At 35.7% G+C, this 25,266-nt stretch overlaps 2 protein-coding genes across 2 annotated transcripts; one reads left to right on the top strand and one right to left on the bottom strand.

The window, feature by feature from the left end:
• The first annotated feature begins 2,437 nt into the window (after positions 1-2,437).
• Positions 2,438-3,436, top strand: LOC114237380 (olfactory receptor 14J1). Its single transcript, XM_028165695.2, is given in 3 exon segments — positions 2,438-2,708; positions 2,711-3,369; positions 3,371-3,436. Coding segments are annotated over 3 exon segments (996 nt in total).
• Positions 3,437-22,877: 19,441 nt separating this feature from the next.
• Positions 22,878-23,825, bottom strand: LOC103002200 (olfactory receptor 5V1). The gene has a single exon (XM_007179108.2). It carries the CDS (start codon positions 23,823-23,825, stop codon positions 22,878-22,880), a length of 948 nt encoding a protein of 315 aa, XP_007179170.1.
• Positions 23,826-25,266: the final 1,441 nt, after the last annotated feature.

Here is a 25,266-nt window from a genome sequence, read left to right as displayed (position 1 = left end):
AAATTTATAGTCATATGATTATTACTGAAAATATTAATAATGTGTATAAAACATGGCAAGAGAATTCAGAAATTACAAAACAACATTGTGGGCTTACATTTATTTCTAAGTACTTATAAACTAGTGACAAATATTTAAATAATAAATTTTAATGGACTGGGCCTCTTTATGAGATTCTCAGGTACTGTTGCTAAATTTGTTTTAGGATCTTTTAGTAGATAGTTTTATGTTTATTAGAGATCATAATGGATGCCCAAAATAGCTGTTCCAAATCTGAGATGCAATGCATAGGCTTCAGTTTCTATAAACACTGACCTCTAGTTTTCCAGGACACCCAACATTAAAGATTTCTTTTAATGTTTAAAATCTTGTTTGCCTTTTTGGAATGCATGATTTAGCTATCACAGTGGTTCTCCAAGTGTGACACTCAGACCAGCAGCAGCTGCAGCAGCTGCAGCATCTGGGAGTTTGTTAGGCGTTCAAATTTATGGATGTCACCTCAGACCTCCTGAATCAGAATTACTAAGTGTGGGCCTTAGGTACTTACGTTTCAACAAGCTCTCCAGGTGATTCATACCACTGCTAAAGGTTGCAAACCATTGAACTAGGGACAAAAAACCCCCACAGTTTACCAAACCACTCCTCCTCTGTGCAAAAAGTTCCAAGTGCCAGGTGACAGAGAGGTAGAGAAAATGAAATGTTTTTATTCAGTTCAGGCTTCCATTACAAAAGATGAAAGAAAATAAAAAGAAAAGCCCAACAACAACAAAAACCCTGGGTTCTCAAGGGAAACAACATGCTTAAAAAGATGTCACTATAGATGAGAAAGGTCAGAATTTTGTGATCAGCTTTGATAACTACCTACATACCAACAGCTGCTGTGGTAAGTTTTACAATCTTGAATGAGGAAAGAGAAAAACATTTTATGGAAACTGACAGAACCTTATGTTCTTCAAATTGAATTTGAAAAAGCAAGACTATTAATTCTAACAAGGAAAATGAGCGATTAATAAAGGTCATATATTTAATTCACATGAATATATTACAAAATGAGCAATTTAAGAAAAGCCAGTAAATTAGGAAACATTAATATTTTATGTGTTTATATAAATATTCAGTAAAGTAATTGTACTATAACATGTAAAGTACTTATACTGTACTATAACAGTATAGTAGTTGTACTATAACTATGGTGATATCATAGTCTCTGATATCACCATGCAAGGCAAAGCCTTGGATAGGTAAACGTTCAGTGTAATTTTGGCCTTTTTCCCAGTGTTTCCTCATGTCTTTCATAAATACTTAGAGATTTTATATGTAATGTGATGGTATGAATTGCAAAGGAAAATGTTTGGTACTCAAACTCAATTCTGTTACTTAAGTATTCTAAACCATATTTTTTTCTTTTAAAAATAGAGATTAAAATGCCTACACCATAGAACATAAAGAAATAAAACTTGTATGGATTAAATGAGACATATTTTATGACAAAATAGAGCATGGTGTCTGTCTCATGAAAATGAATGCTCAAAATTGTTCAGTCTTTTTATTTCCCAGACTGTTGATAATTACCGGTATAAATATGGCAGACTAAAATATTTACTGTACCAAAATCAAAATTAAGTATGGACAATAATGTTGTTTATTATTTGATCAGATCAAGGGAAAGGGGGACAAAAAACAAGGCACAGAAAGGGAGAAATTAGAAATGAAGTTTCAAAGAAGAAGCTGTTAGGTACCAGAAGAAGCTCTGTACAATCAGATTAAACACTAAATCTGAGAGTGAAATATAAGTATTCCCTTTGCAAAAGTTTTTTGCTCTTCATTTCAATGAGACATTTATTAAATAAAGTGTTAATTGGAAGGGCAATAGCACTACATAATTTGGCCCTTGGCTCTGCAATTACAGGGGCTTTCGCTATAATAGAATTGTTTGCCAGGGAAGAATCTTAGGTATCACCCCATTCAACAATATTTCCTCTAAAGAGCCATTCAATCTACTAAAATAGGGCAATATGCTATAAACAAATAAAATTTGTCCAATTTTAAGAAAACCTCTAATCAAGAGCTGATCACTGATTTTCTATTCTTTACTTAAAGCAAAGCAATGGGTTTCATCTGTGGAAATAGAATGGTGTTTTTTAGTTGTGGAAATTCAGCTGTCCTTCTGTGACAGGACCAGTGACTCTGATCACATTTGCACTCAGGAACTAGCAGTTTACTAGTGTTTTCTGTAAGCTCCATGAACACAAGTAATACATATCTTCACCTTTGGATCCTCAACATCTAGGGCACAGCTGATGAATAACAGGTACTTAAAAGTTAATTGTTGAAAGAAGCAATGATGAATAAATGAATAATTTATTTTAACATCTCTCTACTGCATTTCCCCTATCCTCTTTATCTTCCAGCTGCCAACACAATGTGTATCTCCAAAATGGTTATGGCAAATGTAACCACAATGAGCGGATTCTTCCTCATGGGGTTCTCCAACAACCGTGAGCTGCAAATCTTATGTGCATTGCTTTTCTTGCTGATGTACCTATTAGCCTTAGCAGGTAACCTCATAATTATCGCCATCACAACCCTGGACCAACATCTCCAATCCCCAGCGTATTACTTCTGGAAACACCTTTCCCTCCTGGACCTCTCTTTCATTTCTATCACAGTCCCCCAGTCCATTGACAATTAACTTATGGGCAATGTCTATAGTGCCACAGTCAGTGCATACTTCAGGTTTTCTTCTTCACATCTTTGGCCTGGGCTGAGGTGGCCATTCTCACAGTGATGTCTTATGACCGCTCTACAGCCATTTGCCTCCCATTGCACTGCGAGGTCATCATGGATCCCAGAGCCTGTAAGTGGGCTGTGATAGATGCATGGCTGAGTGGAGCCATCTCTGGAATCTTGTACACGGCTGCCACATTCTCCATCACATTCTGTAGGGCCAAAATATTCCACCAGTTCTTCTGTGATATCCCCCAGTTGCTGAAGCTCTCCTGTTCCAATGATTACCTTGGAGTGATTGGAGTGGCTGCTTTCATGACTGTGCCGGCATTAATCTGCTTCATCTCCGTTGTTCTCTCCTACATGCACATCTTTTCCACAGTTCCAAGTATACCCTCTGCTGAGGGCCGATCCAAGACCTTCTCTACCTGCCTGCCCCACCTCTTTGTTAGGTCATTTTTTCTCTCCGCGGGCATTTTTGAGTTTCTAAAACCGACTTCAGATTCTCCAACTGCTTTTCACATTATGATATCTATCTTTTATGCAGTAGTGCCCCCAACGCTGAACCCTATTGTACGCAGCTTAAGGAATGAGGCCATGAAGGGAGCTTTAAGAAAGTTACTGTTGGGTGGTGAATTCACCAGGAAAAAGACACTTTTGTCCTGTTTTTGGTGACTGTTCAATATTATACACAAGAAAATTTTTTTAATAATCGGAATTCCTTCCATATGTAATGTTGAGGAAAAGCAGTACAGTTTTCTCTGCACGTTTATCATGTAAAGTAGCCATTGTCATTACGAACACTCTTTGTCTGATTTCTTCACGTGTTTAGTCATTGAAACAATTTATTTATTCTTTCATATTAAGAAAAAATGACAATTTATACTTCTACTTCCTTTTCCCTCCCAATACATATAGAAACACAGACACATACACAGACACACTGATGAACATAGCACACTTAGTACCTGACATATAGTAAATGCTAAATAAAATGGGGTTATCCTCACCCTCCAGCACTGTTGGTGGGAATGTAAATTGGTGCAGCCACTATGAAGAACAGTATGGAGGTTCCTTAAAAAACTAAAAATAGAGTTACCACTCCAGCGATCCCACTCTGGGGCATATATCTAGACAAAACTGTAATTCAAAAAGTTACATGCACCACAGTGTTCATTAAAGCACTATTTACAATAGCCAAGACATGGAAACAACCTAAATGTCCATCAACAGATGAATGAGTAAAGAAGATGTGGTACTTATATACAATGGAATATTACTCAACCATAAAAAAAATGAAATAATGCCATTTGCAGCAACATGTATGGACCTAGAGATTATCATACTAAGTGAAGTAAGCCAGACAAAGACAAATATAAGACATTACTTATATGTGGAATCTTAAAAAAAATGATACAAATGAACCTATTTACAAAACAGAAGTAGATACACAGACATTGAAAACAAACTTATGGTTACCAAAGGGAAAGGGGTAGGGGGGAGGGAAAAACTAGGAGTTTGGAGTTAACATATACATACTACTATATATAAAGTAGATAGCCAACAAGGACCTACTGTATAGCACAGGGAACTATACTCAATATTCTGTAATAATCTATAAAGGAAAAGAATCTATATATATATATATATATAAAAGAATATATATATATATATATATGTATAACTGAATCACTTTGTTGTATACCTGAAGCTAACACAACATTGTAAATCAACTATACTTCAATAAAAAAATAAAATGAAAAAGAAGGGGGAAAAAAGCTGAGTTATATATGAGAGATTTCTTTAAGTATAACTTTTCTAAGCACTTATTATATTAAAAAAAATAATAAATTTTTTAAAAAGTAATTTATGTTTCCATTCAAAAATGAACATTCCAGAGTGCATACAGAGGCAGAAGGGACAAGTCATCAGAGGTGATGGTAGTCCTACATTTGTCTTAATCACACAGCACATCATAAGTACTTAGTAAATAGTGATCAATTTCAGTGGGTTGGCTGATCAGTTATTTGATGGCGACATGGCCTTTGGATTACAGCTGTCAACCCAGAATGCAAAACAACAACTACTGCATGAACAACACTGAGAAATTCAGAGCATTGTACCATCTAGAGCAGTGATGCTCAAAGAGGGTGATTTTGTCTGTAGGGACATTTGGCAATGCCTGAAGATATCTTTAGTTGTCACAACTGTTTGGGAGGATGCTCCTGACATCTAGTGGGTAGAAGCCAGGGATGCTGCTAAATATCTTACAATGTACAAAGCCCCCCACACAAAGAATTATCCAGCCCCAAATGTCAACAGGGCTGCTGTTGAGAAATACGGATCTAGATGCACTATGCCTTAAGGAAGTTACTACAAGACGAGCTAAATATGTTGGTACAACTTTATTCTTCAAGTAAGTATATTCCAGCCAAATATGGAAGTAAGAATAAGTTGTGGATTGACAGGATGATATTGATCATTCAACATCATACGTACAGTAATGGAAAAGAGGTCATGGGAAAGACTACCTGCTGCATTTACGAAGAGTCTTTATACGACAGCTGTGTCCATTCATGCTGCCTCCTGCAATCAGGCTTCCACCTCTATTATCTCACCAAAACTTTTCTGCTTAAGGTCGGTAATCACTTCCTTGTATTTAGCAACAGTGTCACGGTTCAATCTCATTTCTTAGCAATAATTGTATTTGGTGATACCAATATGAGAGAATTTGTAGAAGATGGCTGAGAATATGAAAAATGTCATTAACTGTTGCTGTCTAATAGCTTACATTTCTTCTATAAAACAGAGGTGAGGGCATTGCTAAGAATGAAGAGAGTATAAGTAAGTTAATGAAGGAATGGTGAATATTTGAAACAATTCCCAAAGGAAGTAGGAAACAGTGGGAACAAAGGGCAAATAACTAAAAAGTAAGAGTGAGTTCATTATTTTATAAAGATACCAGACTACATTATTGTGGAATTTCTCCAGATTTTCTGGGCAATATGAGTGGAAGAGACTGTCTGCTGCTTTGGGGTATTTGGTGGAAATATGGAAGGAGGACATGTATGCCGGAGAGCTGGAAGTCACAGGAAAAAGAACAGAAGTTTTCTACTGTAACTCTTACAGGCATGGGTTATGGATCTATAAGAACGTAAGTGTGGTCTGAAACTGAAGGTATTTTTGAAGCCAAAGAAATGAAAAAGAAGTAGTGTAAAAGGCTACATATTATTCGATTCCACTTTTACAATTATTTATATGATTACCTTCTGGAACTGCTGAAACTATGGGGACAGAAAGAGATCTGTGGTCACAGAGGCTGTCTGGGGGAGATTACTAGAAAGGGGCATGGGACAATTTTAGGGCATGAGGGGACTGTTCTACGGCTTGATTATGGCTATGGTTACATGACTATATGTCTGTTAAAAACCACAAAATATATAGTCAAATGGTGATTGTTACTGTATGTAAATTATACATTAATAAAAATTTTGGAAAAAGAAAAGTAGTGGGAGAAAGAAGCGGTAGAATTTTATGAGCTAACTCCAAGATCAAGCATGAAACCATGAAAGGAGAATATATAGTTGGGAAGAAGTATAGGTTGTTAACATGATGAGATCCTCAAATCCTTTAGTCATCTTTGAAATGTCTTTCTAGGACTCTCCTATGTTTTTGTGACATCTTTTCATAACAACTATTGCACTTATCATGTTGTATTCTAATTACCTGGTATCTGTCTGTTTTCCTCTTTATATGATGAATTATTTGAGGGTAGAGAATTAAGACTTGACCTCATACACATTTGTATTTTCTGATGTTCAGCAGATACCACATCCCTTACACTAAGTTGGTGGTCAACAGTCATTTTGAATAAAAAATGAATGAGGCCAAAGAGGTCTGAGATTTACAAGGAGGTTGCACCGTCTACCTGGATATTGATTGTGCCAGCATCATGACCAGTGTGAAGCTGGATTATCTGTTGATACAAAGATACCCTGATGATGGCCAAATTTGGTGCTAGGAAGAAAACACTGATACAAGTGCCCAGTACTCACTGAGGAGATTAAATGGATGAAGGAAACAAGAAGATGTAGAGAATTTTGCTGTAAAAAGATGTAGGCTTCAAAAGACAAGATATTTTTATGTGATAAGGAAGAAGTAACAAACTAGAAGAAAAATAAGAGAATGCATACCTTGACACACCCCACACTGCCAAACTGTGAAGGAAGGAGCAACTTTGAATGATAAGGGAAACAATATTTGGGAGAAAAACCGTGCATTAATGTGCAGAAAAGTCATCATAAAAAAGTAATGATATTAGAGAACTTCGTCATAATATTGTTAGAGTTCTAGGGAATTGTATTAATGAGGAAATATTCAAAGGGAAGCATCTCAATTCAGAATAAGAATAATAGTGTGGGATAGGAAAGGTGGGATAACTGAAGGTGAAAAAAATATTATGTTGCCTGCTTTTATCTTTCTTCGTATAGAACTTCTGCAAATGAAGCTACTTGTTCATCACCCAGATCTATACATTTTGGTCCTAGAGAAGACAGAAGGATGCTTTTTCAAAGATGCACTAATCTTTTGGGTTGAATGTATGAAAATAACAACTATTTGCCCATGAAGGGAAGGGAAGGGCAGGATATGACAAATTTCAGAATCATTTTCGTAAGTAAGAGGAACATATAATTTCACTTTGGTTTACATAATAGACTTTTGGAAAGCAGTGTATTAATTATTTATATGCCAAGTCATGGTTGCCATGCACTACAGTAATATTATTTATTTAAAACAACTTTTTGGTAAATCATTTAATTAAATGAAAAAGGGGAACATTTTGTATTAGGTGCTTCCTGAAGATAAGAGAGAAAATGGAATCATTTTTCCTTAAGATAGATTTGATGTAATCATAAAAATAACTTTCACATGAGAAGTACTATAGAATGAAAACTGGAAGGATCAAATTAAACTTAGGTCACTAGAACTTGCATTGCATATTAATATAATTATTTCAAAATGAGGGTTAATCTGAGGTTTTCTGGAAGAGACAACCTTTGGACAGGCAAGAGAGAAACATTATGGTTGCATGAACTAGTGTTTTGAAAGTCTTCTCTCAAATTTCACTTAATCATACTTTCAAAATAAAATTGCAATATCTTACTCTATCATGTTGTTTGAAAATGCAGAGGATACATACGTCCAGAATCATGCTCACTATATTCATGATCTCCTGTTTTTACCTGATACGTATTTTCATCTGATATGAACTTGCAGTTGGTCTTGGGTGAAGCTGGAGTGGGACAATCGTGGGAATGGTTCTGAGTTGCAACCCTAAAGAAAAAAGTAGTTTTTTCTTTAAGGAAAAAATTAGATTCCTATTCAACCCTAAAGCAGAACTTAACTCTTGGTAGTATCATTTTTGTGTAGGTATATAAAAAGTTATTCAAATATATTAATAAAAATCAGTAAGATTTTTACTGCTTTGTTTGTTTAGACTAATATTAAATTTGTTTATATCTTGAAGTGCACACCAGGAGACTAGTGGGGACAGACAATGGTCAGTTAGATATTAAGAATTTGATTTATGATTTTTAAATTAAACCAGATTAAAATTAAGAAAGCAGATAATTCCCATTTGAATGAAATGATGTCGTATTAACACAATTTTTAAACATGCTCTCTGCCATTTTGAAAGGGATAAAAGTATATGTCCTATGCCAATTAATAACATGAGAATGCCCTTGCATAATGTACTTCTGCCATGAAATCATTTATTTAATTATGGATGTAGTTTAGTATCATTGAATAGATGATACTTTCACATATTTTAGAAAATAAAGTATATGAAAGATGTATGATGGAATATATTCTTCTTATCCCTTTACCACATCCATCTATCTCCTCCAAATAAACAGTTATTAATTTCTTTTTTAAATTTCTTTTATTGAGGTAAATTGATTTACAACATAGTGTTAATTTCTAATGTACAGCAAAGTGATTCAGTTATACATATATATACATCCTTAGTTATTAATTTCTTAATACACAACAAAACAGAGAACTTGAGGGAAGGGAATAGTGGTGGTTAATTTAACTATTTCAAATGTAATCATAGAAGAAGTTCTAGAGCAAGGCAGCTTAAGGATGAGTTTGGAATAAAATGATGCAGCTATAGAGGTAGGAGATAATTTCTATTATCACTGTCCTGTTTTTATCTAAATTTATTCTTCCTTAGCTCAGAATCTCACTTCTTGTAGATCCTTAATTGTGATAATACATGTGTCATGAGCTGGAATAATCTAAAGAAATACTCCAAATACACAATTTTATTAAATGTATCTATATGTATATATATTTGTAATCTGTATATGGCATTATATATATATAATGCATATAGCTTTCAAAGCTAGATCAAAAGAATTTATAGATACTCTAGTAACAAATATCAGACATAAACTTGTAATCCCAACAGTAAATTGTATTAAAATATGAAAAACCTATACTATGACTCACAAATAGCAGTAAACTGTAGAAAAGCATGAGATTTCATTATAAAATTGAAAAATAATATTCAAAATGCTGCAATAGAAATATCAAGTGGCAAAAAGCTTCTATGTTACAAAATGAGACACATTCTTCATAGTTATATTACCTAAATTATTATTCAACTTGGTTGAATTAGAACTTTGGCTATGGAAAGCCATTATAACAATGATCCAAGATATCAGAATAACTAATTGAATGGAATGAATGAATAAGTGAATGAATGGTTGAATGAATATATACAGAATTGATATTAACAAGGGTCTAGTTCTCATTCATTCACATTTAGTGGCTCTTGGAGAAAATAAGACACCCTCGAGTTTTCCTAAAGTGTCTTCCTTTTTCAATAGTGATGACCCTTTACTTTACAGTTGAGTGGTGTTTTGTGTGTCGTTACCAATCTCTTTTTTCCTTGGGGAGGGCTTAAACTTTAAAGAAAGTTTATCTCAATGTTCTTTGTTAAGCAGCCTGCCCCCAGAGGCCTCTTCCAGGAGTTAAGTTGTGAAATTGTTAAAACCTTGGCAAAATTGAGATAGAAGCAATATTAGATAGAAGCACCAGCGATTGCCTAACAAAGCTGGGACCTCTGGAGACAACCTTGAAAGTGTTCAGTATGTATGCCCTGATAAATCATCTTGCTCTTCAGGGAAAATAGTTTTGAGGCATTTAAACAATTATGTACTTAATCACTTTGTGCAAACATTCATAACATTTTAGTAATACAATTATCTGGAAGTTTTCTAATGAGCCCCCTAGTGGCCTTAGTAGAACAAGACCTTGCTTGACAACAGCCAGTTTCCAAGGAGACAAGTTTTAATTGCTTGGAAACTGCAAAATGATGGCTCTAAGCAGCTGCTGCTTGATCTTTGTGAAATGACTGGATTGTTTTTTGGTACAAGGTTTAGTACAGATTAGTGATTGCCATAATCTGGAGTCTCAGTGAGAAAATAAACACTGTAGGGGCCTCCAAAGTTATTCTAGTTACCTACTCTGTATATTAGAAGAAGGAATTCAAACTCCAAAATTTCAAATTCTTTTTTGTTTTGTGATTAAATGATCTAATGAAATATTTCAAATAGACTGATTCAATCCCTCATTCTTTTTAACTATTCCAGGAAAACTATAAACCATGCTGCTCATTCTCAGTGTACTATATACATCAGTTAAGAACACAGCTTTTAGATTCAGATTGCTTGAGTTTAAACAATGGCCCACCATTGTTATTAGATATGTGACCTTAGGAAAGCTAATTAGCAATTTTGTGGCTCAGTGGTTTATCTGTAAAATAAGATAGTAATAGTGCCTCTCTCATGTGACTGTTGTGAATATCAAATAGGTTAATATATACTAATCACATTAAATAGTGTCACACACAATAAGCATGCAAGAGATGTTAGCTCTCATTAATCTGCCACCCAAATAACAATGTGTTGTTTTCTACAGTTGTTTATTTCAAAAATTACTTTTGCATTTTTGAAAGTTATGTTCATTTAACAGAAATTAAGGAATAACAGTCTTAACTAAGATTGCACTGGTATTTAACAGTAATGTCCAACTTCAAACTCAATTCTACTGATTGTAATCTGGTGGTGCTTCCACCACCTCACAGCTATTTCTGTGCCCACCGACAATTGCTGTTACAGTCATTCCCTTCCAATACTGACAGAGTTGAAAACAGTATGGTAAAATCTGGAAGAAATAAGCCCTGACTATTCTGTTTCACTGAATGTCAGTCAAATTTCAAAATACCCGTTCTAGTTCCCTGGATGATGGCATAAACACACTCACTCAATCTCTTATATGAAATGTAGCTGTAAAACCTGAACAGAAAGCAAGGAGAAGCTATTTGAGCATCCTGAAAAATAAATATTTGCAGGTGGATTGGGGAAGAATACTAGAATTCAAATTGCCACCAAATTGGCAGTGTTTACCATTATCCCTCTGCAATACCCCAGCCTGAGCTTAACACAATCAGAAGCAGAGGTAAAACAGTTAACACCATATCACAGTCACAGAGAGCTCTAGGAGAAGCCCTCCGAGATTCTCTGGCTCAAGGAGCATGAAAATGAATTCCTAATGCTCAGAATGAGGAATACCAAAATCTGCATTCGTCTAGATGCTCTAGAGAATTTCCAGAACCAATATAACAGGGAAGAGCCAATTCTGACTCCATATTGGATCTGTTTCTTTGTTAACCTTTGCTTTTCGTTGCTTTTTTATTATAATCACTGTCTATAGCTGTAAGCATACAGAATGGCCTGCCAGAGGGAACCCTGCCCCTCTGCGGAAATGTTACTAAATTGCTTTTGTTCAGCTCACAGGGAGACAATCTGACCCTGCCCACCTGTGAATGGCTGCAGAAAAGAAGAAATTAACATATCCCCTCCCCAATGCTGGCCAAGCCAGGCAAAACTAATGGCCCTTTTACTTTATTTCCTGGCCTCCTCCCCCTCTTTGTTCTATAAAAGAAACTGGCATCCAGACCCCATAAGATGGTTTTTTGGGTGCACTAGCCCGCCATCTTCTCAGTCTGCCTATTCCTTGCCTCAGCACCCCGTCTCCCTATTTATTGGCCTGTCATGTGGTGAGCAGAGCGAGCTTGGACTCGGTAACACCAATAGGTTGTGTATCTGTAGAGAGATTTATTTACGAAATTGGTTCATGTGATTATGGAGGCTGGTAAATCCAAAATCTGCAGGTGCGCTGGCAGGCTGGGGATCCAGGGAGAGCTGATGCTGCAGTTCAACTCTTAAGGCGGTCTGGTTGGAGACCCACATGAAAGCTGATGTTACAGATCAACTCCTGTTATTTTTTCTCTTCTCTCTGTTTTTTCATGCCCAGCCCATTCCATGAAAGCAGTGACAGTGGCAGCAGTGGGAGTAGAACCCACAAGAGTCAAACCTCTCATGTAAGAGAACCTGACTTTCCATTCTGTACAGCTGCAGTTTCATGAGAGTGGAAACAACACCACTGATTTTTTTTATTTCTCTGTCTTTCCACCTCCTTCTTCTCCACAGACTGAGTGCAACTGAGAAAGTGCATGGCAGAGCACTAGGTAGAGCTCTAGGTTCTAGATAGAGGACCATAGAACTAGATATTACCAGGGAGATAAGAGAGAGATAGCAAGTCTCACGTGTGTGGATCTGATACTAAATAGCATAGCAAAAACTTCAAGAATTGAACTTCCAGGTTCCAAACTGATTACTGAATGGGATAATCAGTGAGACAGATCTGAAAAACACTGCAAAAGCTTTGAAAATTGAACTAACATTGCAACTGTAGTCCACAAGAGGTAGAGACTTAAACTCAGGTTAACTGCCTGCTAAAACAAAGACACTGACACTTTCCATAGGATTTAAACAAGACCTAGAGTCTCATGTGTAATATTCAAAGGAATTATGATACAATCCGAAAATATTCAGCATATAAAGAATAATAAAAGTTTTCAACTTATATAAGAAAAGATACCCAACTGAGAAAACACAGATGTTAGATTATCTGATAAAAGCAGAAATAAAAATGTTTGAACAAGCATTTGAAAACACTCATAAAATATGTGGAATAATAGAAAGTCTTAGCAAAGAAATAGAATATTTTAATTTTCAGCTACTCAATTGAAAGTATATTAGTTTGGGACCAATAAAATTTGTCTCTTTTTTTCACCTGATGGCTGCATAACTCTGTCAGATGTTTATTTTGCTGCAACTCAGTGTTTTCATCTGGAAGGTGGGAATAATAGCATTACTTATCGCAGAGGATTTATGTAAAGAGTAGATTAGATTCTGGGTAGAAAGTGCTTAGAGATTTTGAGCGCTCTTCTCTACACAGCACTTACAATAATTTGTCCACACAGACACTGAACCCTACATTAGCCAAATGGCTCTTGAATTTTCCAGAATGATGACCAGCACCAGGGGGTCTCTAAATTATTGGGATGAGTCTCTTTAAAAGTTTAGTAAAATACAGGAAAATTAACCCCAAAATCAGGGAGTCTAATTTAGTATGCTTATTACAGAAATTTATCATAACAAAAATAAATAAACATACCCATTAATAAGGGTGGATATATAAAAAGTTTGCTGTATTCATATGAAGACTTGTATATAATTCAAACATCATGTTTCAGGAGAATATTTATTGCCATGAGAAATTATCAAAATATGGTACCTAAGGAAAAAACAGATTATAACATATACTTTCTGATCCCCATTTTGAATATTTTGTGCATGGAAGATTGATTAGAAGAACATATGCCAAACCATTAGTAGAGGTTTTCTCAGATGGAGACATTAAGGATTTTTAATGTTTTTATTTTATTTTCTATATTTTTTAAATATTCTGAAACAAATATTTTAATTTTAATCAGAAAAAAATAGAAGACAAAAACGTTGGAAAACCCTATCTAAAGGTGAACATTGGCATGTTCTCCACCATATCTTTTAAAATAACTCTAAAACACTCTACAATATGAAACAAATTTTTCCTTGAATGTTGGTTTGTCTAGCAATTTAGGAACTGGAGAGGTCACTGATAAAGAATGAACTGGGAATTTAAATTCAAACTATCCATAGTTATCAGTATAGTTGAGATATTAGATCGTGTTAAGCTTATGACACTACTCTCCATTCCTCTTTGGCACCAATAACTTAGTAAGAAAGTTAGGAGGTATCTTGAAAATATTGATAAGTGAACTGTTACTGAAGTGAAGTGACAGAGGGTTGTTGGGCTGGGCACCAGGACTTGTTCTTCTTAGTCTTCATGATTGAGCAGAAAGATATCAGGAAAGCCTGGAAATCTCAGAGTTAAGAGCAAGAAGACAGATTTTTTGATACTTTTTTTCTTAATCATCCCATCCCTACAAAATTTTAATACCTCAGATATACAATATATGTGTTTATGGACTGTGGCCTTTGGAGGGACATTGTAATATCTAAGATTTTTTGTAGCCCAAAAGCCAATTTTCACCCTCTTAGGAGCAATATCATCCCAGTTGAGGTTACATGATGTGGATTAACATGTTATATCTCTCTATTTATTTGTGCTTTTCAAATTTCTCTCAGCAATGTTTTGTAGTTTTCAGTGTAGAGAGCTTTCACATTTTTTGGTGAAATTTATTCCAAATATTTTATGGTTTTTTTCACTGCAGAGGGCCCGGGGTTCAATCCCTGGTTGGAGAAATAAAATCCCACAAGCCGTGCATCTCAGGCAAAGAAAAGAAAAGAATATTGAAAATCAATACCCTAAAGTTTCATCTCAAGAGGCTGAATGAATGAACGAATGAATGAATAAAATCAGCAACTCAAACCTAAAGAAAGTAGAAGAAAGGAAATAATGAAAATAATAACATGAATCATTAAAATAGAAAACGAAAGTGCAACAAAGAAAAGTCAATAAAGTCAAAACTTAGTTATTTGAAAAGATTGGTGAAAGTGATAAACTCCAGTAAGACTATTAAAGAGAGAGAGAAAGAACTCAAATTATCATTTTAATATGTAATATCACTATAGACATTCTCAATGTCAAAAATTATAGGAGATCATTATGAACCACTTTATGCCAGTAAATTTAATAATGTAAATGAAATTTACAAATTACTTCAAACCAAAAGTAAATTACTAAAACTGACAGTAAAAGAAAGAAAATTTGAATAGTTTGATATATACATAAGAAACTGGAGCTGCTATTTAAGATCTTCCCCAAAAGAAAACACCAAACCCAGATTTCACAGGTGAATTCTACCAAATAGTTAAGGAGGAAATAATAGCAACTTATACATATTCTCCTAAAGAAAGAAAAAGGGAATACTTCTCAACTTCTTTTATTAGGCTAGCATAACCTTGATACCAACACTTGAAAAAGGACTTAACAGAAAGGAAAATTGCAGACTAATCTGTTTCATGAATATAGATGCAAAATTCCTTTCTTACTACCTCCTATGTGATTCTATTTGTGCAAATCACCATCATCACTCATTTGGATTATTGGAATAATCTTATTTCCACTCTTATCCATCCCACTATTCTCAAGTCAGCATCCAGGATTACTCTGTTAAATATAAGCCTAATGTTCCAAGCTTCCACTTCCACTCCACCCTTGATTACTCAGCCACGCTGATCTCTATTGTTGCTGCTAAAACACACTAATTACATCCTCTTCTCAAGGTCTGTGCACCAGCTCTCCACTTGTATGAAGCATTCTTACACTTGATAAATCCACACATCTAATTCCCACAGCTCTTTCGGGTCTTTGTCCAAAAGCTACCTCCTCAGTGTGGATTTCTCTTATTGCCCTATGTTAAGTTACAACAACAGCAAAAAAAGCGTATCCTTTCTTGCTATGTTGTTATCAGTGGCACTTATCTTAATCTGGTGTATTAAATTTTATTAAACATGCTGTCTTTTAAATTTATTTTATTTTATTTATTTTTATTTTATTTAAATGCAGTCTCAAAAAAAAAAAAAAAAAAAAAGCTCCCACAAAACTATTGTCTGTTTTATTCACTACTGCAACCCAGCACCTAAAACAGTGTCTGGAACATTTTTTGTGCACTCTCTATATTTACTGAATTAACTAATGGATTGTGATTACCTGTTCAATGTTTGTCAGCTATGAAAGCTACCCTCAAGAGGTCAGATTTGTCTTCTTTCAAACATCTAACCTACAATCTATCCACACTATTTCCTTGAATGTGATGCTAAACTCACAAAATACTCCTCCACTTTATCAGAGGACATGGCAACATAGAAAGTAAGCAATGAATATTTGTGATCAAGAAAACAGTTTTTAGCCATATAGGGCCAGTGGCATCTTGGGCATTAATGTCTTGGGATTTTTCTCTCCAGAGACTTATTCTCTCCATATTTCTCTTCGATAAGTATCAATTTATACCCTTCTTTGGTGTGCTCGTGAGACAACTAGATTAACTTTTTAATAATAAATATGGGGCAGAGCCTTTTGTTGGTCATAAGAAAAAGGAAGTGATGAGAATATAAAAGAGAAGAGACAGCTCTTATCCTTGAAAAGCCTAACACCTAGTAAATGCAAAAAAATATCACTTAGAGCAATATATTTAATAAAAACTAAAAATGATGAATTATAAACTGAGTTCTACAGATAAAGAAAAGGGAAGGATTTGGGAAAATGATGATCAAACAGGAAAGAATGAACAGTGAGAATAAATTTGTTTAATTTACATTTAAGGATTAAGTGTTTTATAGAGATTCTTGGCAGAAGTAAGTAAAACACCCTTTATGTATGGTATCTGTTGAAATACTGCAAAGAATCTAAAGTTATTATTTGTGCCATTATGATAAATAGGCTTTCTGAACATAGGTAGAGAAATTATATACTTCCTATATTCCTTTACTCCTTTTTTTTCTTTCTTTCATTTTTATTTTATTTTATTTATTTATTTATTTTTGGTCATGCTGCATGGCTTGCGGAATCTTAGTTCCCTAACCAGGGATCAAACCCCAGTGAAAGTGCCAAGTCCTAACAACTGGACCACCAGGGAATTCCTATTTCCTGTTTTCTATGTCAATTCAGTTAGCCTTTCTTTCCTCTGTCTTTCTTTCTCTCTCTTTCTCAGATAACTATAGGACTCTTATGCTTTTAGGTTCTTTCTCCTGTCCTACATTTATTTTGCTCTCTTCTTTCTTTTATTTTTCTCTCCCCTCACCCTTTTTTCTATCTTGTTCATTTTACCTTTTACTCCTCCTATTTGTCTTCTTCTTAATCTCACTATTTTTTAAACATGAAAATGGCATAGAATTAAAAACCATCTGCTTGTCTTTCTTCATAAATGTATGTTGTGTTCCTCGTTCTAAATTTGAATAGAATGTGAACTGAATATTTTATATCTCTTCAAAAATTAAGATGTTTTTATCCTTCTGAATTTTACTGTGTATGCAAGGCTGTTTTGTGAAAGTGTGTACTAACTTAAGAAGCATAGAAGCATCATGACATGGGAAGTAGAGTTATTTGAAGATGATTCCTCAAAGAAGATGGATATATGCCACATATGTAAAGAAGTGAAGAACATACAAAAGAGTGCAGGGACTATGACGTGGTCTTTTCCAGATGAAGATAAATCAGAATTTGTTCTCTGCATCTAATGAAAAATCTGAAATGTTCTCAGAGCTGAAGTTGAGATAACTCATTTCATCTTGATTTGTTCTTTTCTATGCAAGTCCATACTCCTCAGGCATAATGTAGAATTTAGAATGTTTGTTTTGATTCTGTCCAAAATTGAAATGAAATGATCATTTTATGGAATCTAAATTAAGGCAGACTAACATAAACATTATTTGGGAAGTCTCAATAGAAAAACTGTATTCATCCCACCACCTTGCAAACTGGTTCATCTGTACCACTTTTCTAGATTCCACATATATGCATTAATATATGATATTTATTTTTCTCTTTCTGACTTACTTCACTCTGTATGACAGTCTCTACATCCATCCACTCTCTACAAATGACCAGTTTCGTTCCTTTTTATGACTGAGTAATATTCCATTGTATATATGTACCACATCTTCTTTACCCATTTGTTTGTCAGTGGGCATTTAGGTAGCTTCCATGACCTAGCTACTGTAAATAGTGCTGCAATGAACATTGGGGTGCATGGGGCTTTTTGAATTATGGTTTTCTCTGGGTATATGCCCAGTAGTGGGATTGCTGGGTCATATGGTAATTCTATTTTTAGTTTTTTAAGGAACCTCCCTACTGTTCTCCATAGTGGCTGTATCAATTTACATTCCCACCAACACTGCAAGAGGGTGCCCTTTTCTCCACACCCTCTCCAGCATTTGTTGTTTGTAGATTTTCTGATGATGCCCTTTCTAACCTGTGTGAGGTGATACCTCATTGTAGTTTTGATTTGCATTCCCCTAATAATTAGTGGTGTTGAGCAGCTTTTCATGTGCCTCTTGGCCATCTGTATGTCTTCTTTGGAGAGATGTCTATTTAGGTCTTTGGCCCATTTTTTGATTGGGTTGCTTGTTTTTTTAGTATTGAGCTTCATGAGCTGTTTATATATTTTGGAGATTAATCCTTTGTCAGTTGCTTCATTTGCAAATATTTTCTCCCATTTTGAGGGTTGTCTTTTCATCTTGTTTATGGTTTCCTTTGATGTGCAAAAGCTTTTAAGTTTCATTCGGTCCCATTTGTTTATTATTCTTTTTATTTCCATTACTCTAAGAGGTGGGTCAAAAAAGGTCTTGCTGTGATTTATGTCAAAGTGTGCTCTTCCTGCGTTTTCCTCTAAGACTGTTATAGTGTCCAGTCTTACGTTTAGGTCTTTAATCCATTTTGAGTTTATTTTGGTGTATGGTGTTAGGGAGGATTCTAATTTCATTCTTTTACATGTAGCTGTCCAGTTTTCCCAGCACAACTTATTGAAGAGACTGTCTTTTCTCCATTGTATATCCTTGCCTCCTTTGTCATAGATTAGTTGACCATAGGTGCATGGGTTTATGTCTGGGCTTTCTATCCTGTTCCATTGGTCTATATCTCTGTTTTTGTGACAGTACCATATGGTCTTGATTACTGTAGCTTTGTAGTATAGTCTGAAGTCAGGGAGGCTGATTCCTCCAGCTCCATTTTATTCCCTCAAGATTGCTTTGGCTATTCAGGGTCTTTGTGTCTCCATACAAATTTTAAGAATTTTTGTTCTAGTTCTGTAAAAAATGCCATTGGTAATTTGATAGGGATTGCACTGAATATGTAGATTGCTTTCGGTAGTATAGTCATTTTCACAGTATTGATTCTTCCCATCCAAGAACATGGTATATCTCCCCATCTGTTTGTGTCATTTTTGCTTTCTTTCATCAGTGTCTTATAGTTTTCTGAGTACAGGTCTTTTACCTCCTTAGGTAGGTTTATTCCTAGGTATTTTATTCGTTTTGTTGCAGTAGTGAATGGGATTGTTTCCTTAATTTCTCTTTCTGACCTTTCATTGTTAGTGGATAGGAATGCAAGAGATTTCTGTGCATTAATTTTGTAACCTGCAACTTTACCAAATTCATTGATTAGCTCTAGTAGTTTTCTGGTGGCATCTTTAGGATTCTCTATGTATAGTATCATGTCATCTGCAAACAGTTACAGTTTTACTTCTTCTTTTCCAATTTGGATTCCTTTTATTTCTTTTTCTTCTCTGATTGCTGTGGCTAGGACTTCCAAAACTATGTTGAATAATAGTGGTGAGAGTGGACATCCTTGTCTTGTTCCTGATCTTAGAGGAAATGCTTTCAGTTTTTCACCATTGAGAATGATGTTTGCTGTGGGTTTGTCATATATGGCCTTTATTATGTTGAGGTAGGTTCCCTCTATGCCCACTTTCTGGAGGGTATTTATCATAGATGGGTGTTGAATTTTGTCAAAAGCTTTTCTGCATCTATTGAGATGATCATATGGTTTTTATTCTTCAGTTTGTTAATATCGTGTATCCCATTGATTGATTTGCATATATTGAAGAATCCCTGCATCCCTGGGATAAATCCCACTTGATCATGGTGTATGATCCTTTTAATGTGTTGTTGGATTCTATTTGCTAGTATTTTGTTGAGGATTTTTGCATCTATATTCATCAGTGATATTGGTCTGTAATTTTCTTTTTTTGTAGTATATCTGTCTGGTTTTGGTATCAGTGTGATTATGGCCTCGTAGAATGAGTTTCCTTCCTCTGCAATTTTTTGGAAGAGTTTGAGAAGGATGGATGTTAGCTCTTCTCTAAATGTTTGATAGAATTCACCTGTGAAGCCATCTGGTCTTGGACTTTTGTTTGTTGGAAGATTTTTAAACACAGTTTCAATTTCATTACTTGTGATTGGTCTGTTCATATTTTCTATTTCTTCCTGGTTCAGTCTTGGAAGGTTATACCTTTCTAAGAATTTGTCCATTTCTTCCAGGTTGTCCATTTTATTGGTATATAGAGTTGCTTGTAGTAGTCTCTTATGATGCTTTGTATTTCTGCAGTGTCTGTTGTAACTTCTCCTTTTTCATTTCTAATTTTATTCATTTGAGTCCTCTCCCTCTTTTTCTTGATGTGTCTGGCTAAAGGTTTATCCATTTTGTTTATCGTCTCAAAGAACCAGCTTTTAGTTTTATTGATCTTTGCTATTGTTTTCTTTGTTTCTATTTCATTTATTTCTGCTGTGTTCTTTATGATTTGTTTCCTTCTACTAACTTTGGGTTTTGTTTGTTCTTCTTTCTCTAGTTCCTTTAATTGTAAGGTTAGATTGTTTATTTAAGATTTTTCTTGTTTCTTGAGGTAGGATTGTATTGCTCTAAACTTCCCTCTTAGAACTGCTTTTGCTGCATCCCATAGGTTTTGGATTGTCGTGTTTTCATTGCCATTTGTCTCTAGGTATTTTTTGATTTCCTCTTTGATTTCTTCAGTAATCTCTTGGTTATTTAGTAACATATTGTTTAGCCTCCATGTGTTTGTGTTTTTTATGTTTTTTCCCTGTAATTTATTTCTAATCTCATCATGTTGTGGTCAGAAAAGATACTTGATAAGATTTCAATTTTCTTAAATTTACCAAGGCTTGATTTGTGACCCAAGATGTGATCTATCCTGGAGAATGTTCCATGAGCACTTGAGAAGAAAATGTATTTTGTTGTTTTTGGATGGAATGTCCTATAAATATCATTTAAATCTATCTGGTCTATTGTGTCATTTAAAGCTTGTGTTTCCTGATTAATTTTCTGTTTGGATGATCTGTCCATTGGTGTAAGTGAGATGTTAAAGTCCCCCACTATTATCTTATTACTGTCGATTTCCTCTTTCATAGCTGTTAGCATTTGCCTTATGTATTGAGGTGTTCCTATATTGGGTGCATATATATTTATAATTGTTATATCTTCTTCTTGGATTGATCCCTTGATCATTATGTAGTGTCCTTCCTTGTCTCTTGTAACATTCTTTATTTTAAAGTCTATTTTATCTGATATGAGTATTGCTACTCCAGCTTTCTTTTGATTTCCATTTGCATGGAATATCTTTTTCCATCCCCTCACTTTCAGTCTGTATGTGTTCCTAGGTCTGAAGTGGGTCTCTTGTAGACAGCACGTATAGGGGTCTTGTTTTTGTATCCATTCAGTGAGGCTGTGTCTTTTGGTTGGAGCATTTAATCCATTCACATTTAAGGTAATTATCGATATGTATGTTCCTATTACCATTTTCTGAATTGTTTTGGGTTTGTTTTTGTAGGTCCTTTTCTTCTCTTGTGTTTCCCACTTAAAGAATTTCCTTTAGCATTTGTTGTAGAGCTGCTTTGGTGGTGCTGAATTCTCTTAGCTTTTGCTTGTCTGTAAAGCTTTTGATTTCTCCATCAAATCTGAATGAGATCCTTGCCCGGTAGAGTAATCCTGGTTGTAGGTTCTTCCCTTTCATCACTTTAAATATATCGTGCCACTCCCTTCTGGTTTGTAGTGAATAGTGATCTTCACTATCATTATCCTGAATTCTTTTTCTGGAAGGTTGCCTACCTCCACTTCATTTAGTTATTTTTATGGGGTTTTATCTTGGTCCTTCATCTGGTACATAGTCCTCTGACTTTTCATTTTGTCTATTTTTCTGTGAATGTGGTTTTCATTCCACAGGCTGCAGAATTGTAGTTCTTCTTGCTTCTGCTGTCTGCCCTCTGGTGGATGAGCCTATCTAAGAGGCTTATGCAAGCTTCCTGATGGGAGGGACTGGTGGTGGGTAGAGCTGGGTGTTGAGCTCTGGTGGGCAGAGCTGGGTGTTGAGCTCTGATGGGCAGAGCACAGTAAAACTTTAATCCACTTCTCTGCTGATGAGTGGGGCTGGGTTCCCTCCCTGTTGGTTGTTTGGACTGAGGTGACCCAGCACTGGAGCCTACCCAGCTCTTTGGTGGGGCTAATGGCAGACTCTGGGAGGGCTCAAGCCAAGGAGTACTTCCCAGGACTTCTGCTGCCAGTGTCCTTGTCCCCATGGTGAGCCACAGCCACCCCCCACCTCTGCAGGAGACCCTCCAACACTAGCAGGTAGGTCTGGTTCAGTCTCCTATGGGGTCACTGCTCCTTCCCCTGGGTCCTGATGCACACACTACTTTGTGTGTGCCCTCCAAGAGTGGAGTCTCTGTTTCCCCCAGTCCTGGCAAAGTCCTACAATCAAATCCCACTAAGCTTCAAAGTCTGATTCTCTAGGAATTCCCCCTCCCATTGCTGGACCCCCAGGTTGGGAAGCCTGACATGGGGCTCAGAACCTTCACTCAAGTGGGTGGACTTCTTTGGTATAAGTGTTCTCCATTTTGTGAGTCACCCACCCAGTGGCTATGGGATTTGATTTTATTGTGATTGCGCCCCTCTGACCATCTCATTGCAGCTTCTCCTTTGTCTTTGGATGTGGGGTATCTTTTTTGGTGAGTTCCAGTGTCTCCCTGTCGGTGATTGTTCAGCAGTTAGTTGTGATTCTGGTGCTCTCGCAATAGGGAGTGAGTGCATGTCCTTCTACTCTGCCATCTTGAACCAGTCTCCTCTGTCCCTTTTATCATTGAAATTAGTAATGTTGGCAAAAAAAAAAAAAAAACCAGATTGCATTCTAATATTTATCATGATAGAAAAATAAACACTACATTTCAAGGGAAATGAAGTTTGAAGGCTACTACATTTTCTCCCACAGCTCTGAGGGCCTTTCTAATATCCTTATTCCTCAAAGTGTAAATTATGGGATTTAGCATGGGGGTGACAACACTGTACAGTACTGAGATCAGCTGGTCTTTTGCCAATGAGTAAGATGAGATGGGTCGTACATATGTGAAGATGGAGCTGCCATAGTAGAGAAGGACAATGACCAGGTGAGATGCACAGGTAGAAAAGGCCTTTTGTTTACCCTCTGAGGAGTGGATCCTCAAGATGGTAGAGACAATGTAGAGATAGGAAAGGATGATACCCAGAAAAGGAGCCCATCCAATGAAGACCCCAGTGAATAGTAACACCAACTCATTGATGGAAGTGTCCCCACAAGACAAAATCAGCAAAGGGGGGATGTCACAGAAGAAATAATTAATCTTGTTGTTACCACAGAAGGGCAGGTGGAATGTCAGTACTGTGTGCACCAGTGAGTTGAGGAAACCACCAGTCCAGCACGAGGCTGCTAACTGGCTATACAGGACCTTGTTCATAATAACTGAATACCTTAAAGGTTTGCAGATTGCAATGTAACGATCATATGCCATTGCTGCCAGCAAAAGACACTCTACTCCCACAAAGAAAAGGAATGCAAAAAGTTGAGCCACACAGCCCCCATAGGAAATGCTTTTCTTCTTTGATAGGAGATGAACCATCATTTGGGGGACATTAGTGGTGGTGTAGCAGATATCCAGAAAGGCCAAATTCCTCAGGAAAAAATACATGGGGGTATAGAGTCGTGTATCAGCCAATGTTACCAAAATAATGAAAATATTTCCTCCCAGGGTACAAAGGTAGATCATAAGAAATATGGTAAAGAGTAAAAATTGCAAATCATTTAGGTCAGAGAATCCTAAGATGATAAATTCGGACAGAGTGTGGTTTTCTCCTTCCATGACGTGCTCTCTTGGGAATTGAGAAAGAAGCAGTAAAAACTGCAGTATTCATGTGCTACAACAGCAATAATCTACAAAACAGAAAAATATAGATTCATAGATAAAATAATCATCAGGAAAAACACTTAAATTTAGAATCCATGACAAATTACAGTGGTGTACTACAACCATCACATAAACCACCCCCCATATTTAAACATTTCCTATGGGAAACATCTCTTACAGAACATTAGCAACACCTTACCAGGAAAAAAGTAACTATTTTAAAAGTCTACATGTAGCATAAGGGCTATTTATGTAGATGGGTGGTGGCAAGCCCCTTTCCTAACACCTCATTGTGTCTTAGAGAAGGTTGGTGAATATCCATCATATAATTTGTGTAAGAGTTATTTGAGTTTCTCCTTGTGATGCCTCCTTGTCTTCCTTGCACACCTGGAGACTGCTTTTTATAGTTTTAATATAAATTATATTTTAAGAAAATAGAGGTGGAATAGAAAATGCAAAAAACAAGATGTTACCAGAATATGATACCATGTACTTTGATAAAAGTTTTTTAAATAAATGATAGTTGACACTAGCTAGCATGTCCTGGAACAGACTCTTACAACCCATGGCTCTAAGACTTAAAGATGAGAATGCTATCAATGAAATTGGTTATTGAAACCACTCCCCAGTGCTTAGAACACTTAAGAATAGAAAAACAGACATCTTTTATGTCCCAGGTTTGGTGAATAAAACATGTCAAAAACTTTGTCTCATTTTAGCTTCAAACAGCCTTCTGCAGCCTATATTCTTCCTGTTATCTAGAATGGAAAGTAAGTTTCATCTTGAATGCCAATTCTGATCAAAGTGTAGCAGATACTCAGAACAGTATTTATAGGATTATGTAAGGGTGTCTTGGACTCAGGAAAAAAAAAACAAACCAAGAGTACAGAGATCAGTAGAAATTTATACTATGGGTCAGGTAGAGAATGGAACGCATAGGTACCCTATATTTCCCAGCATCATACGTCATGATACTATTTTGCATTCAGAGCAGGTAATTTTAAAGTCAAACTTCTCTCTCTTTAACTGGTATCGTCACCAACAGCTGCCTTGGACTCTGAACAATGATTATGTAGTTAATAAATTTTTGCCTTTTGAATAATCTTCACTAGTTCTTAACTATAAATTTTCTGACTACTTCAAAGCATCTGTGTTTTTATAAAGAATATGGGCCCTACTCAGATCAAATAGTCTGAGTCACCATCCCACCATAATCATCTCCATCAAAAGTATTTATTAACTTCCCAGCTAGACAAATACAAGCTATTGATAGCAAAAAAAAAAAAAAAAAAAAAGAAAGATGAATTTGGCCTGACACAATCTCATTGCTGAATAAGCACCTCAATTATTATCATGAAAATGGGTAAACAGGTACATCTGTTGTATATAAATACCA

Source organism: Balaenoptera acutorostrata, chromosome 10 (assembly GCF_949987535.1).
Source record: "Balaenoptera acutorostrata chromosome 10, mBalAcu1.1, whole genome shotgun sequence".
NCBI classification, from domain to species: Eukaryota; Metazoa; Chordata; class Mammalia; order Artiodactyla; family Balaenopteridae; genus Balaenoptera; species Balaenoptera acutorostrata.
This window is presented reverse-complemented; position numbering and strand designations above follow the sequence as displayed.